The 17,193-nt window shown below is 38.1% G+C and overlaps 1 protein-coding gene across 1 annotated transcript; it reads right to left on the minus strand.

Annotated features, from left to right (window-relative positions):
* Positions 1 to 15,739: 15,739 nt before the first annotated feature.
* Positions 15,740 to 16,610, minus strand: LOC135709660 (U5 small nuclear ribonucleoprotein TSSC4). The gene is made up of 2 exons (XM_065232047.1): positions 16,307 to 16,610; positions 15,740 to 16,251 (listed from the first exon to the last, which is right to left on the minus strand). The coding sequence occupies exons 1-2, from the start codon at positions 16,583 to 16,585 to the stop codon at positions 15,811 to 15,813; spliced, it is 720 nt and encodes a 239-aa protein (XP_065088119.1). The 5' UTR covers positions 16,586 to 16,610; the 3' UTR covers positions 15,740 to 15,810.
* Positions 16,611 to 17,193: the final 583 nt, after the last annotated feature.

The following is a 17,193-nucleotide window of genomic DNA, read 5'->3' on the forward strand; positions in this document are numbered from 1 at the left end:
CCCCCTAAATGTTCAAAACACAGCAGAAGCAAACCATATTTTACTGTTTAAAAAAATGCGAGATGAAAAAAATAGTTGGAATTCTATCTGCAGCAAGTTTATAGCCTGTATCCGGAGTTTATGACCTAGAAAAATATGGATTGGTAGCAAACAGAAAGCAGGCTCCACATCACACAGCGAAGCAACCCCTCAAGCTTTTGCTTTCTAAAAGCAGCACACTTATTTTATATTAACGGCATAGCTATAATACCTCGAGCAGATGATTTTACCAAGAGATACGAAATAATCCGGTTAAAAGTAATAATGGAGATGTTTAAATTGTTTTAAACGCAGTTGGAAAAGGATCTAAGTATCTGCTTAGAAGACAGATCAGAAGCGTGCATGCCATTTATATGTGCTTTGTTATTGAGGATGCAGAGCAGACTGTAAGATTTTTATAGCAAACACTACTCATATAAATAACACAAAATATTAAAACATAATCATACAATTCTCGTTGCCATATTATCCACTTTATGCATACATGATACAAAGCAGAAATGCCCAGCTAATCATCATCGTTTTGAGTTGTTAGTTGTACGTATTATACAAAATGCATGTATGTGATTCTAGTGTTTAGTTTTTAACAAGCGGCAGATGTCCTGCATTGCGATTGTGTGAGAATGACTGTGAGAAAGAATAGCTACTCTAATATCACCAATCGAATGTCACATCTTTGGGATAGCTCTAGTACCTATGAACTGAAGGTCGGTGCAATTTGAGTGTCAGAGCTATCCTTTTGGTAGATAATAAACGTGTGGACAACTCTAAACGTAAAAAGAAGCTGAATTCTTCGAAAACTTCCTGGGTGGCCCAGCGTTGCTAATAGTCTTATAAAATCACTGCACAGTGGGCCAGGGATGAAATCTAGCAGGAACAAAATAATAACGCCCTGTGATTGCATCCAATTGATTTGACGTCTTCAGTGAAGTTTCGTGGATCAGTTGGGACCATAGATACTATAGATTCCTTAGACTAGCGGAGGCACAAACAGTTGTTGGCAACCATGAAAAATAAATGATCTTACTGGCATCCGTGAAAAATGGTCATGTCATCATAGAGCTCTTCGTTGTGCAGTTTTTATTTTTTCCATGATTTTCCGTGCTGAGTACCAATGCTACCGACGCCAGGGAGGCAGCTCCCACATCTGGACCCTACCTATCGACCGGGGACCAACGGCTGTACTTCCCGTCTTAAGGAAGGCGTGATCAGAGATTTTAGGCCTCAGAACATTCCGGCGGCGCCGACTGGTATTGAACCCAGGCCTGCTGGGGTGAGAGGAAATCACGCTTACAATTACACCATAGGCGCCGCTATAAGTTGTATAGTTTTGTTTTGTTTTTTGATGTGCACAAAAGTTCAAAATGAAATTCAATGCAAAGCAAATCTTTGCAACAATGAATCGAGAAGTGTGGAAAGCGTTTTGTGTTCATAATATTACAATACTTCCCCCACAAAAAAACATCATAATGACGTCATGCTCGTTTGACTACACTTACTGACAGTTCGTTTGGCTACATTCTACTTTGCCTCCGCTTATCAATGGAATCTATTAATTTGAATTCGCCTTCCAGCTATTTGAATAATGTTCAGCAAAACAATTTTTTACTGCATAGCAACAACGCTTAGTTTGAAGTGCTGGAAATCAGTAAACGTATTTTAATTGCTGGAAACCAGTAAAATATGCAAGTGCTATCTGTCAGTTGGACTTATACTTTTTCACGTGATTCACAGGTAAACAGTTGTGAAAATCAGGTAACAATATTATTGATACAGTATATATCTAAATCATATATTTTCGAGAATGGTAAGATCCTCATGAAAGTAAGTTAAAATTAACTCTATTATTAATGTATCTTTTCCAGATGCTGCCTAAAGCAGGTCCAGAAATGATCATCGGCAGATTCCTTACCTGCACACCAAATTTAAGTTTTCAATATCAGTAAAACGGATAGCTGGATCATGAACAGCAATCCAATGCTTTACTGAAAAACAGCAAACGATATTTTTACTGAAAACATCAGCTAACCTAAACTTACACCCAGAAAAAGAGCTGTCAAACTGTTAGTATCACAGTCGCAAGTATTTTTGCATTCGTACACCACCATTCAAACTGGAGGAGGAAGAGGTAAAAAAAAAACCAACAAATAGATAAAATTATGTAGGTAAGGACACTGGTTATATTTAATAAACGATACTTGGAAAGGAGTCTGGCGATTTTATCTTTATTATTCGTATATTTACAGAAGCTGGAAGCTCATATAGTGAAAACAAATTCGATTTACTGAATTTAATTGTTTAATCAGCAAAATGCAGCCAAATGTCAAAATTTTTAATTGCTGAATGATCAGTAAAGAAATATTGCTGATTTTCAGTAAAAGGTTGTCATTTTGACAGAAGTTCTTCTTCTTCGCATTTCAAGCTTATTGCATATCGCATATTAGCTTATAGCATGTTCTCAACTTAGTGTTCTAGATGCACTTCCACAGTTATTAATTGAGAGCTTTCGATGCCTGTACCATTTTTGCATTGGTATAATTGTGTGGCAAGTCCAATCATACTTCTATGCCCAGGGAAGTCGAGAAATTTTCCAACCCGAAAAATTCCTAGGCCGGACCGGGAATTGAACCCAGCCACCTCCAGCATGGTCTTGCTTTGTAGCTGCGCCTTTACCGACTGAGCTAAGGGAGGCCCCAGACAGAAGTTGGAATTGCTGAAAAATTCAGCAGCATTATTTTGCTGGAACGTTTGCTGATCTTTCATCAAGTCTAAAATCAGCAAAATTTTGCTGATGTTCTGCGATTTAAATTTGGTGTGTACACTGGATTAATAACAGGATATTGTCCTACACACCAAATTTAGATCGCTGACAGCCGCTGGATGCCAGTCAGACGCTGTTTGAGCCGCCCCTAACATGGAGAACAGACGCTCGGGTTTTGTAAGCCACATCCTCTGAAAAGGATGCAGCTCCCCCTTCTCTGTCAGCATACGACCAAAGTTCCCACCGGGGTTGGTTACCCGATCTTCCCTAAGGTTACTCGTACCCCAGCCGGCACCGCGGGGAGGAAGGGATAGGAGTTACTGGGTAAGAGGCTAAGGACCACTTTCACTTGCGTGACGGGTCTATTTTATAACCTTCAAGTACGCGAACTCACCGTACCTGGAGAAATTTGGACCAGTATACCCAATAAAGTTGTAAACTTCATTTGAAGTGCAATTCCATATTGGGATAATGCCGATGATCAATGATGAAGACCACTCTACACACAGCAAAAAAAAAAATGTAATATCGATCAATGTAATTGTTATTGATATTGCTCAGTTCACACCCTGGCAGGCTGCTGCCTACCGATCTGCACTTAAGCCAGGCCTGAACCTAAGGAAATTTAGTAGTGGCCTATGCTAGACCGCATAGCATAACGACTTTCCTTTCACTAGCAGGCTTTTTGGTCCCACTAGCGTCCGATTATGGGATAGTAAGAGATTAAAAGAATAAAGAAGAGAGATAGAAGAATTTGTTGTTTTGCTGAAAAAAAAACACGCCGGCTTGTTGTGCAACATCAGGTTTGTTCGCTTTCATTCCGTTCCAAGGGGAAACATCCATCGTCGTCGTACTCAAATACCTGGGAACCTCCAGAGGTGCACAGGGCCAACGTGAAAGACTTCCATTCTGGGCAGCTGCTTGACCTGGGCCCAGGTCAAATTCCTATCGGCTTGCTTAATTTCCTTGTTGACGCTCCGCCGCCTTAGTATTTGATTTGCCTTTGCTGCAATGTTCTGGCGGATTTAATTCATAATCAAACGCTTGCCTGCAGACTTCGTTTCTATTGCTATCGGCTTCTGATGACATTTACATCTGAGATCCATTTGTGAGGCCACCAGCCACAAGTTATATACCGCAGGCAGCGGTTGATGAGACCTGCAGCTTTTGAGTGTTCTCCACTGGTGCTGCACAGATTCCACGTTTTAATCGAAGTTTCGAATTATGTGTTTTCGTTACCAATGCAGTTAATTTGACACGTTTGTTGCATTATCTCAATATTATTCTTGCTGAACCACCGTCAAACCCACTATCCAGAGGCAGCGAACCACCTTAACACCTGAAATTATACAAATACAAATTAAACGTTAGCACCAACCCCCCCCCCCCCCCCTTCCTCGATTGCAACAGCTCCAAGCCATGCAACAGGATCATTTCGTGCCACATGACAACTTGATCCAGTTGCTTCCAGGTTCATTGTTTTAGCGCCAGCCGGGAGAGACTTGGTCCTGTACCAAATGCTTTCCTTGTCTCCATTCCGCTCAGCTACTCGCAATTGATTGTGATATTAGTGGGCGGAATATTACAATGCGAGACAATTCAATGCAGACGTCTTCCAAATTTGGCCGATCGTCAGGTAATCAGTGGGTTACCACCTGGCACCTCTTAGCAAGCACTATGCTACGAAGCGGACCGGAAGTTTCAATGAACAACCTCCCCCATTTTCCATTGTGGTTATATAAATTGCAATTTAATCAGCAATAATTAACGAACTGTTTGTTCTATTAACATATTATTTTATTGTGTTTTCCCTGGTATTTTGAACAACACAGCAAAATTTGCGACGCCAAGAAAAGGATTCTTCAGGTCCAGGTCCAGCAGGGAATCCAAACCAGGTTATCGACGGCAACATGCAGTTGAGGGAAACACTCGGTTTTGAATTGAATTCCTAGGTGAATCTGAGAAATTTAATAGGCTTCGTGAGGAAAATAGCAAGAAAATTAAAGTAGAATTCTAAAAGACTTCCGATTAGAGTTCAAAAAGAATTATAAGTATAATTAAAAGAGCGTTCTGATGATAATTTCAATACTGATATTGATGAAAAATATCAAAGATAGCGTATTTTAAGGATAATTCCAAAAACAAATTATCAACCATGAATATGCATTATATTAAGCAATTTAAAATCACAGCAGAATTTATTCTGAATAATCTGGAAAATAAATTGCTCAGGTATTTATTTCTGCAGTTTTCTGGGGGGGGGGGGGGGGGGAAGAACCCCCCCCCCAGTTTCGATGGATCAGCTGAGTTACAATTCCAATAAAACATATTCTAGCGAAACAAGAATGTAAACAAACATCATGAGAGTTTTGGCGCGATTCAACTGAAGAAGAGCAAACAAATAAGCTACTTGAGAACATTTTCAGGCTGTTTTCGGTTGGCTTGCAAAATAATACCTATTAAGTCCGTAGTAACCAGGTTTTTAAAAGCTTGCCTTACGCTCCTCTAACTGAAAAATAAAACACGTGCAGGATAGAGTCGGTGTATAATGAGTCACGTCAAGAGAAAAACAGTTGAACTCGCATCACGGTTTTCGAAAGATTTCCATTCTTTTCACTTGGCACGATTGGCGTTGACGGCGACTCTGTAGCTCTTTACTTCTATGGTAAAATCCATAAGCAAACGTCAGACTGTGCGTGAAACATGGCGGACTTCATAATATCATAGAGGTAACTCTAATACCCTGGACAGACTATGGCTTATATCACGTAATATAGGCTGTCTTGCAATGAGCACTCATACATAGGATTTCCAGTGAAAACTAGATGTATGAGTGCTCATTGCAAGACAGCCTATATTACATGATATAAGCCATAGTCTGTCCGGGGTATAAGACTAGAAGGTCCCGAAATAACGTGCTCAACTTTTTGGCTCAGCTCTGGTACTATCTTCGGTCCCAAGCTAATCGATTCACCCCTCGAAACATAGGAAAAACCAATAACCCCTCATTTTATCTGTCAAACTTTCATAGCGAATCAAAACAAACATTGCGTAGTACTAGAATTTCGACTAGAATGGGATACGTTAATCGTTTGCTTGGGACCAATAGGCTAGTCAAGTAGTGAGCCAATTTAAAATCGCTAGTTTCGTATTGATTGTTGATACTATTCTTTCACTCCACCGAAAAATCGTATAAGAAACTGTCAATCTTTTCTAGCAGAGACGATTTTTCGACGGTGCCGTCAACGCCAATAGGTATAGCCGTTTTGACAGTTCAATAGGTAGACTTGGCTTCACTCTTGGCGTGACTCATTATACACCGACTCTAGTGCAGGAGAGTAAATCTGAGTTGCTACGCAGTTGATGCATAGACTAAAACCAACAATCAATACGAAACTAACGATTTTAAATTGGCTCACCACTTTAGTAGCCTATTGGTCCCAAGCAAACGATTAACGTACCCTATTCTAGTTGAAATTCTATTACTACACTTTGTTTGTTTTGATTCGCTATGAAAGTTTGACAGATAACATCAGGGGTGTGTGGATTCATGCAGAACATGCAGGGGTGAGTGAAATAGCTTGGGACTGCTTGGGACCGTTGTTCTGGTACTGAGTGAGCCAAAAATAATAATGATTTTCTTCGGGACCCAGTGGTCTTAGAGTTACCTCTATGCTAAAACGCTGTCCAGACTGGAGAGTTATAACATGTTATAACGGTTGTCAAATAATTGCAACACAGAAACCACCATCAAGATAGCGCTATAACATGTTATAACTCTGTAGTCTGAACGTACTATAACACTAATATGTACCAAGGGGTTCCAAAGAAGCATGCTCAATTTTTTGGATCAGGAAGTACCAGACCTTCGCACAGTGGTTCCCCTTAGAACAAAAGTTGGCCAAAACCTCAAAATTGATGCTTATATAGGCAAAAAACAGTTGAAATAGATGTTTTTTAGCTGTACGAAGAAAACTTGACAATCAAGACGTCACAAAAAGGAGTATAGTAGAACCAAAACCAATGCACAATGGTCCCAGCCGTATTTACCTAGGAAGACAAAAATGTTTGCGGCCAAACTGTCAGTTTTAGGTGTATGGTTTCTTAGGGAAAGTTGCTTCATATTTTTTGTTCAATCTTTTTATGTTCGTAAAATTAGGGTGATCCATAAAATTGGTGAATTAAAAATACAAACTACAGATATACCAAAGCAGTGTTCTAAACAGTTGTAGAACATTTAATTCAAAGCAACTTTGTAGAAGACAACGTTTTTATCTCTTATGGTTCATGAGTTATGATTTTTTAAACAAGCAGGTCAGGGTGGCCACTAAAATCGATTTTCTTTGAATATCTTTTCATGCGTTAATTTCTTGTAAAAACATTGTTCTCATTACATTTAGAACTTTTGATGACGCATATTTTTGCTCAAGCAACTAGATTACAATATTTTTTTTTTATTAGAAAGTTAAAGGCTATTTTCTTCGTAAAAATTACTCTTTTCAATTGTCAATATCTCAAAATGGAGCAAACCGATTTTCAAACATTTAACTTCATTGGAAACATCGTTTTTTTTTTTTAATTTTTGGTAAAAAAACTGCAAGAGCTTTTTGTGTTTAAAGCATTTAATTTAATTTAAAAAAAAGTAATATTTTTCAACAAAACTAGTCATAACTTTTCAACTTAGCAAAAATATGCGTCATAAAAAGTTCTTAAAGTATATGGTATAAAAATTTCACGAGAAATGAACGAATAAAAAGATATTTAAAGAATGCCGATTGTCTGGGGCCGCCCTAACCTGCTTGTTTAAGGGGGTATTCCCAATCTTTTGCCTTTTTTCGGCCTGTTTTTCAATTAATTTTTTTTCAAGGAAAATGAATAGTAATGCGCCTAACTCTTTGGGATTCTTGTTTATTGAACATTAAAGTTTACAAATAAAAATTTTTCGACATAAAAAAAGACATTATTGACGTCACAAAATGGCGGCAAACAGACCCCTGTTCGCCGCAAACGCCTGGACGGGCGAAGACTTTTCTCGGAACGGCTTCATCTGAAACAGATTTCGTGATGAAATTAATAATCTGCATAAGATTCTCTGGAGCTTCTCCCGTTGGCAGCAAAAAATCTTGCAAATTAACAAAATGGCGGCCAGATGAAAAAACAGGCGATTTTTAGCCCGCTTTTTTGCAGCTTTAAGGTGCTTCAAACAATGTTAAATGTTAATATTTTGGCTGAAAGTGGGAGAAGCTCCAAAGAATTTAATAAGGAACAAAATGCGCAAAGATTCAAGTCAATATCTCTTATAGTTTCTGAGAAAAATCTTCGCCCGATAAAAAAAATGTGGTTTCGAGAAAAACGCGTTTAAAGTTTTGACTTTAGTAAAAACCATTTGGGGGTTCTTACCATTAGTCAGCTATGCCTGGACACCGAATTCGCTGATCGGAAAACGGCTTGGGGGGATGAAAGTATATAGTCTAAAGTACAAAAAAACGTGAAAAAAAAAATTTGATTTTTTGAAAAAAAAAGATCGGGAATACCCCCTTAAAAAAATCATAACTCATGAACCATAAGAGATAGATATATGGTGCGTGTGTGTATGTTTGTGCGTATTGGTGTGCTTTGAAAAAGGCATTGTGAAGCTTGCTACGGTATACACCGCAGATTATATAACTTAGAAACAGATATTTCCAAAGAACACTTTACTTAAGGGAGCAGATGAGTGTACTGGTCGAAAGATCATATATGATTACCTTTGTATGGGTCCCCTCACATTGCTTAATCCCAGGCAATGAGAAGGCGGACACTCTCGCAAAGGTGGGCGCGCAGGAAGGCGAATTGTATGACAGGCAAATTTCACACGATGAATTTTACCATTTAGTGCGTCAGAGTACCTTTTCGAGTTGGCAAACCGATTGGGACACTGGAAATCTTGGACGGTGGTTACATTCAATTATTCCTAATGTTTCTTCGAGAGCGTGGTTTAAAGGCTTGGGCTTAAGTCGTGACTTCATTCGCGTGATGAGTAGACTTATGTCCAACCACTACTCGCTAGATGCTCATCTCAATAGAATAAACCTCGTGAACAGCAACATCTGTCGGTGTGGAAACGGTTACGACGACATCGATCACGCAGTTTGGCAATGTACGGATAATGACGCCGCCAGAGAGCGACTTTTGAATACCCTTGAGGCCCAACCCTAATAAAAATTGTATGGTTAATTTGCTTAACGACGTGTTCTGGGTATCATCCAAACCATTTATGGAATAGTTCAATGATTTGGGTTATCGTTCGTTTATGGTTATTTTTTATTAGGGAAGGAAGACAACCCTATGTTCCTATCAGAGACGTGTTGGGAGCTCGCGATATCTGCTATATGCAATCGGTTTATGTGTTTCTTCAAATGTCTAGTATAAGAATTTAATTCCTTTTGTCTTTTGTCTCTCTTTATTAGTTTTTGTTTGTCTTGTCCCCCCGTCTCGATGAGTCTCATCGTCGCCCACTGGTCACCATAGCCGGTCGAACTCCAGACGAAACTAGAACCGCACTACCATTCATACTGGCGACAACACTCTGATGAGACAACGAAACCTTACCCCCAAGCTCCTCCCCTGATCCTATCCTTCGACAATGTACCTCTCTAACCTCGAGTAAGCCGCGAGTATTCGGCCCAACTCCCACTAGACATAGAATTTAGTGAATTTTGTTACAAACAAAGAACAATGAACTATCGGCTCCGTAAAGCTAACGTGATTGAGCCTACCAAATAAACGAACTAGTTAAAAAAAAAGAACACTTTACTTATTATTCCTAATTTCAACATGTCCCGCAAAAAATCGCAAAACACATTAAAGCCTACCTGGAAGCTAACTTTTCTAGCTATCTTTTGGTTACTACCGTGCGGGACCGAAATCCGTACAGCACCGAAATCCGTACACCCTGTTGAATTTGTTTATTTATATGCATCATAACAATGTAAATATTATACATGAATACATATTCATGTTCATTCATGCATTAGCTTAATGTCTACGTCAACAATTAAGCAGAATGTCATGCAATTAAAATAAGAAAAATAAAAACCTTAACACGTGTCGGGCATTTCTGTCAATCGGTTGCGTTCTTAAAGATTTTCTAAGAAAATCTCTCGGATTTACTTCAGTTTGTTAAGCGTATTTCAGTGATGTTTGCAAGTAGTTTCCTGAAGGTCGATCGAAAAGGTTAGTGTTTATCGTTTTATAGCTCAATTCTAAGCAATGGATCGTTCATATGGTATTTATTTATCAAAATTAGTACTGTACGGATTTTGATCCATATATAACAGCTGATTCTAAATCCGTACACTTGTGCATCACTAATGACGATTCTACTTTATCCAATGTTTTTCAGCAGATCATGGAAACTAAATACACACCGGAGGATTTGGAGAAGACTGTGGCAATGATGCGTGCGGAGAAACCTTACCAAGAAACATCCAGGGATTTTGCCGTTCAATTCACCGCCATAAGAGATGCCGCATTGAATCGCTACTCCACAGACAAACAGACATAACACTCGCAAGTTGTTCATCGAACAAGCATTTAACGGTCAATTTAAAAGTATCGTAGTTGGTAGTACCGCCACCTGTGGCGCGCAAAGTCAATTCCCTTGCGTTTGACGTTTACACACTACCGCCATCTGTTCAGCGTACTACCCACCACAGTGTACTCAACAGATGGCGGTAATGTTTTTGCGACGATGTTCTACAGTGAGTAATATTCAATGTGTTATGTCTGTTTGTCTGTGGCTACTCTCTTATTTTATTCGTATTGTAAACGTTATATTATTAATATCTTTTAATGAAGAGCGTCAAGAACCAGCCAAAAAGTAAAACAACGCAGCTCCCCTACAGGATATCACCAACACGCATATACAAATTAGAGACCAAGCATAAATGACGTAGCATTTGAGGGGGGAGGTGAGGGTTTCAGAATTTGTGACCGGCCATGTATTGGATATAGCCAAATACGCAACGAGGGGGGGGGGGGGAGGGAGGAGTATAAAATTGATCAAAAATATGCTATGTCATTTTTGGATGCTCCCTTACAGAGAGCAGACAGAAATGGGACAGAGAGCATTCCCAGCAGTAGCTACCAGCGAGGAATGACCGGAAATACACATGAAAGTAGTGCGGGCGAAAATTGATAAAGAGAACGCAAAGAAACAAAGGATTGAGGAACGACAAAAGAAAAAGGTTGAGCGAGAGAGGAAGAGGAGGAAGAAAAGGAAGAAGAGCAAAGAAAGTTCCCTAATAAACATATACCATGAACGAACTTTATCCCGGATGGGTAAACTTTCCCACAAATGGTTTGGATGATACCCCGAACATGTCGTTAAGCTCTCTATTATGGTTATTTTTATTAGGGTTGGAAGCAAGAAAGCATTATAACTTGAAAAGGCAATGGTAACAATGGAGAAGAAGCAGAAGAAAGCTGTGGAGAAGAAGCAATGCAGGATCTGTATTTTTATGATTATTACTCTCTTGACGTATTAAATTAAATTAAGTTAAAGTCGTTATTTTACCAATTTTAATTTTCATGCACAAAACAAAAAAACTAATCCTTGATGTCAGTTCATTGTCTTTTTTTGTTGGTTTCTAAGATGGTTGTATTTTTCTTTTACTTATCCGCCATTATAGGGCTACCATCTTAGGAACCGGTTAATTTATCGCTTGATGCCAGTGGGTTGGTGGAGTTTCAAAGTATGGCGCATCTTGCACGTTATCACATGTAAATTTCAAAAACCTCGAAGTTGTGATCGGAGGAAAACTCCAGTAAGAATATTTAAGCCAAAGCACTGGTATAGAATAAAATTTGGAAGAAATTAATCCTTAAACATGATATTAGTTAGCATAAAAATCCAGAACAGTTACCTTCTTAAATAAAAAGAATTCAGTTACCTCTCCTTTGAATCGATTGGAGCATCAATTAATCTAACGCTGATATCATTAGTTAAAAAAGTAAAAGTAAAATAAATGAACTTGAACTTTTGACGAATGATTCTTATGTAAAATCGTGCACTGAATTCAACAATGTAGTCGAAAAAAAATGTCAGTAGGATAGTTTTTGAGATATAGCTAAAAAAGAAAATTCACTTTAAACAAGTTTGATTACTATAATACAAATATCTCCGGTTGTAATGAGATTATATCAATTATTTTAACGCTAAATTAGAGGTAAGAAATTTTTTCGTTCGATCAATTGAACATCAATTGTCAGTGAGATTGATGGTATTGTTGTTAGTTAATAGTTTGTTTTTTAAGTTTTCCTAAGAAAAATTGAATTTCTGCTAAGTTTTTAAGCAATCTAAATTAAAATGTTTATGGTGGTTCTACCATTACTCTCACGGAAAAATAGTGTGTTAAAATTTTATCATGTTTAATTTGGCGTTAAAATAATTAATATCACTTCATTGCAGCCAGAGATATTTGTGTTTTAGTTTTTTTTTAACGTGAGATTTCATTTTTTAGCAAGGGAAGGAGGGGCATAGTGAACAGGCGGGGCATAGTGAGCATCCCGTACTTTGGCTCTGGATCTCCAACTGCATGAAACAAATCAACTGGTAGTAGGATCAATATCATTAAGATATTGATCCTACAGCCAACAAATTTGTTCTGAACGGCCGGAAGTCCAAGCTGGAGCACGCGCGATGCTCACTATGCCCCACCTGTTCACTATGCCTCTCTTACCCCTATATCTCCAAAACTATCCTACCGAGATTTTTTTGGACTACATTTTTGGATTCAGCGCATGATTTTACATGGGAAATGACCATCAGCGTACAAAGTTCAAATATGCTGTAAACTAGTGTATTTAAACGAATATAGCTGTTTTGGACTCTTAGCCAAGCAACTACAAAAAAAAATCCTGATTCAAGATAGCAACACGTTTTTTTTTCATTGATTTGGATCGATTTACATTCATGTACGGATTTTGATTCATGACTGTACGGATTTTGATTCATCCTCAACACAGTGTACGGATTTCGATTCAAAACTGTACGGATTTTGATTCAATCGTAAAACGCTGTACGGATTTTGATTCAAGATATGTGCAATTTAAATCCTTTTTTCTAATAATTAAAGGTAATTTTAAGACCTGGTGTTTGCAAATATTGGAAAAATAAAGATAAATGTAAAGGAAAAAGATGTGATACAGAGCATAATGTGATAGCATTATTTAGTATTGACCGTTAATGATTCTCTCGTGCTTAGGTGTACGGATTTCGGTCCCGCACGGTAAATGATAGTGGGCGGATGTGTCCGTCATATGTTTTGCTTAGCCTAAATGCGAAAAAAAGTATATATTTGCTAATTTTTATATTAGAAACTGTCACTAAAAACACTAAGACACTCTTTTTTACCATCCATTTGACGTTAAATAAGCCGAGGAACATATCATCTGAAGCAACGAAGTTTATAAAACATTATTTTTTGCTATATTTGAGCAAAACAGTAACAAGCAACATTACGATTTTTTTCAAAATTTTTTGATATCGCTACACTATTGCAGCCATAAAAAAATATTTAATCAACAGAACTGCACAAATCATTCAATTTAAGATACTCTTAACATGTAAAAATGATAAAAAATATTGAAATAAAAAAATATCAACTTTAATTTTTGAGGTTTTGGCCAGCCAGGATCCACTGTGCTTCGGTCCCAAGCTAATAGATTTCCAAGAACTCAAAGCACGCCCACGCAGACCAACATAACCATCGGATTGGGGAAGTGTTTCCCTATCCGATGAGGGGGTTGGTTTGCGTGGGCGAGCCTTGAATTTCTAGAAATCATCGATTGAAGTCATTGTTTACAAAAGCTGTTAGGCCCTAATTCCAGCTCTATCTAGAATTGTCGCCCAACTCGCATTACTGGTTCCAAAGAACAACAAGCCATAAGCAACGATTATTTGTTGATGTTTGGAGCCAAATTCTCATATGGAAAATCAATGAGCGTAAACAGATGAGGCCCAGTGAATTTGACATCTCTTTTGTTCTTCGGCTGTTTAAATTGATGGTGGAATTTGACGTAAAAACAAGCAATTTGACAGATTAAAGTACGAGAATGGGATACGCTAACGCTAATAGATGTACTTGAGACCCATGGGCAGTCAATTTAACACGTGTTGATTGTTGGTTAATGAGCGTTTTTTAAAGGTATAGCGAAAGAATACAGTAGGATTGTGTGGCTTGCTGTGTTTCCAAAATGAGCCATTAGCCATTACATTTAGCGGTAACTACCGAACCTTTTTTCAATTAAAATGAAAAAGACCTATTCTACGTAGCGTGTGAGGTGAAGTGACTGTCCGTGCAAATCAAATGGTGAGTCACCTCACCCGAGGTGACAGTTCTTGCGACACTTTTCAAATAGACCAATCTACATTGATCGATTCTCTTCATTGACTCTCTCTTTCGTTAATAACATAGCTGCATTTATATTTCGGTCTAGTTTTTCAACATCGTCTGTTAAAAGAATGCATTACTAAGCGTATTGGACGATAAGAACAGCTGAACATGTTTTTGGAGCGGAGTTATTAACGAAATAGAGTCGATTTGAAAGGTGACGCGAGAATTATCACTTCACTGTCACCTCACCTCACACCCCTAATAAAAATTGTATGGTTAATTTGCTAACGACGTGTTCTGGGTATCATCCAAACCATTTGTGGAATAGTTCAATGATTTGGGTTATCGTTCGTTTATGGCTATTTTTTATTAGGGACCCCGAGAAGACTAGGCCTATATGTACAACATCATAATGACCCCAAATAAATGCACTGATTATGAAATACCTAAGCCACACATAAAAAAAGAAAAAAAAAAAAGAAAACTATGGTCGAATAAGCATCTGACATCGTACTAGATAATGCATCTCAATCAACATTGTAGTAGTCGCCAACAGAATCCAAAAAACTATAGAAAGTATTGGCGAAAAATGGCGAAGTTTAATGTATTCAGCTTCAAACCCTGGAATGAATCAGTTTTATCTAATTTCACTATGAACATATATTTGGATAGAGCTGGAATTAGGGCGTAACAACCTTTGTAAACAATGACGTCTCTCGATGATTTCAACTCTCGCGTCACTTTTCAAAAGGTTCTAAGTAACAAATGTAAACAAATCAAGATAAGCGATACAAACTATTGCTCTTCTATCATTGTATGTGATACAAAAACATAAATCCAAATTTACTTTTATTTATTTAAGAAAATCATTGATCAAAAATTGTCCAATGTACAGTTTGAAATGATGGGTAAATGATTGTTACTTCGGTCATTCGGACTGCCTAACATGATTGGTGCTCATTTTCCAAAGGCGGGGCCAATCTAAAGTTAGGTACTATACTCTGAAATCTGTGAAAGCGAATCTAGTATTATGTAGACAAAACGTCCAATGTAACACTCATTGATTATGTCATTGAGAAAAACCGTCCAATGTAACATGTCCGATGTACAACTCGACTTGTCAAAACGTCCTATGTGGTTTTTTCTATGTTGTAGCATGAAATTCAAAGTAAAATTGTGATTTTACCGTTTCTTCTGAATTTTCAACGGTATTATACACTGACTACATTAAAAATAGTATTGCAAAATGTATTGTTTTTAAACAGTTAAATTAATAATCTGTCGAACTTCAACTTCGATTTTCTCAAAATGGTGGATATGTTACATTGGTCTATTTGAAAAGTGACGCGAGATATATCCATCGAGTAGGGGAAGTCTTCCCGTACTCGATGGTGATGTCGATTTGCCAGTGAGAGCCATGGCTTTCAAGAAATCATTGTTTACAAAAACTGTTTCGCCCTAATTCCTCTATCTAGATATCTCACATTTACCATTCCCTAATAAAGTTTGAATGGTTATTTTGGATTTCTTTCGATAGAGTTCATAGTTGAACTAACACATATTTATCGTATTATATATTTACAGAAATTTAAAAGATCAACTTACCTCAAACTAACATTTAGGTAAATGTATTCAAATCATTCCATCGTCATCGTCGCCTTCCTCATTAGCATCCGCCGCATCTTCATCATCCATCAAATGGTCGAGTTTCAGTTCCTTCGAACGATCGCGCTTGCTGGAAACCGTTCCCAGCTTTACCGTTTTGCTTTTCTTCATCTTCTGCCCAATGACATACTCAGGCATAACGACCTTCGAACCCTTAACCTTCGGTTTATCCTGCTCCGTCGGTGGTGGTTCATCATCCTCTTCCAGCTTGGACTTCAATTTAATCGAACGGTTGAATTTAACTTTTCCTTTAAATCCGCTGGACGTTTCACTGGTTTCCTCTTCATCTTGCTGATCTTGTTTTTTATTTTCCATCTCTCGCAAGAAGCTAAACGCGGCAGCCGTGTTGCTCCGGTCACTGGTGTCCACATCCTCCAGCGAGTATTTGGTCCACTTTTCCGGATTTTTCTGGAAGGGCAATGCATTTTCAAATAAATTAAGCTACGAAAAACATTCAACTCACTTTAAAGTCCGGAACCCTTGACGTGGGTAGGCATTTGGAAATCGGTGCTGCCGGACGCTTGAAGATGCTTTCCTTGCCACGGAATTTCCTGATGGGAGTGCACTCCGATGCCGATGATCGGCGATCTCTTCGATCGGAACGGCTTCCATAATCTCTGCCCGAACGATTCCTATTATAGTCGATTATGTCCTCCTGGTGCAGAACTGAATCCGCCGGAATGCTACGTTCGGCACTTTCCAAACTGGCAAACAGTGCCTTCTTTTTGTCCTCGAAACTCATGAAGATCGATGAGAATTTTAACAAATTTACACAGAAATAATGCTATGACGCCTTTTGTTTTGATTTGCAATGAAGTTTATCAACATCAAACTTTGCCACCTGGGGCATGTTCGAAAGTGCTCGGTTAAACACACACATGCGCAAAAATCAGCGTACGAGTTCACGATTGTCAAAAATATCCAAACGTCAAAAAGGTTCTCGCGTTGCGAGAGAAAAATAGTTTTTTGTGCGAAAAGTTGAAGGGAATTGCTGTTATTTGGCCGGATTTTAGGAGAAAAAGTAGTGTTTTTCCTGTTTTTGGAGTAGTAAGTATCATGTCTTTATACATTTGTTGAATTATGGCAACCAAGCTTTTTTTTTTGTTTCTGTACTGATGGGATTTTTTTTATAACCTATAAGGTTGCGGCTTTTGGACGACGAAAGAGTGTTATCGGGTTTTGTTTACAACAAAATATGTCAGCATAATAATGGAACATCTCAACATTAATTTTTATCAGCTTTGTATTTGCAATGATGGGTAAATAATTTACGCCCTTATGCATGCTCTCTGTCGATTTAACTCTTTTATGGCATTTTAAATTGCAAATTGAATATGTTTGATTCCATCA

Source organism: Ochlerotatus camptorhynchus, unplaced genomic scaffold (assembly GCF_037179485.1).
Source record: "Ochlerotatus camptorhynchus isolate MF236.1 unplaced genomic scaffold, CSIRO-AGI_Acam_v1.1 ptg000361l, whole genome shotgun sequence".
Classification (NCBI taxonomy): Eukaryota; Metazoa; Arthropoda; class Insecta; order Diptera; family Culicidae; genus Ochlerotatus; species Ochlerotatus camptorhynchus.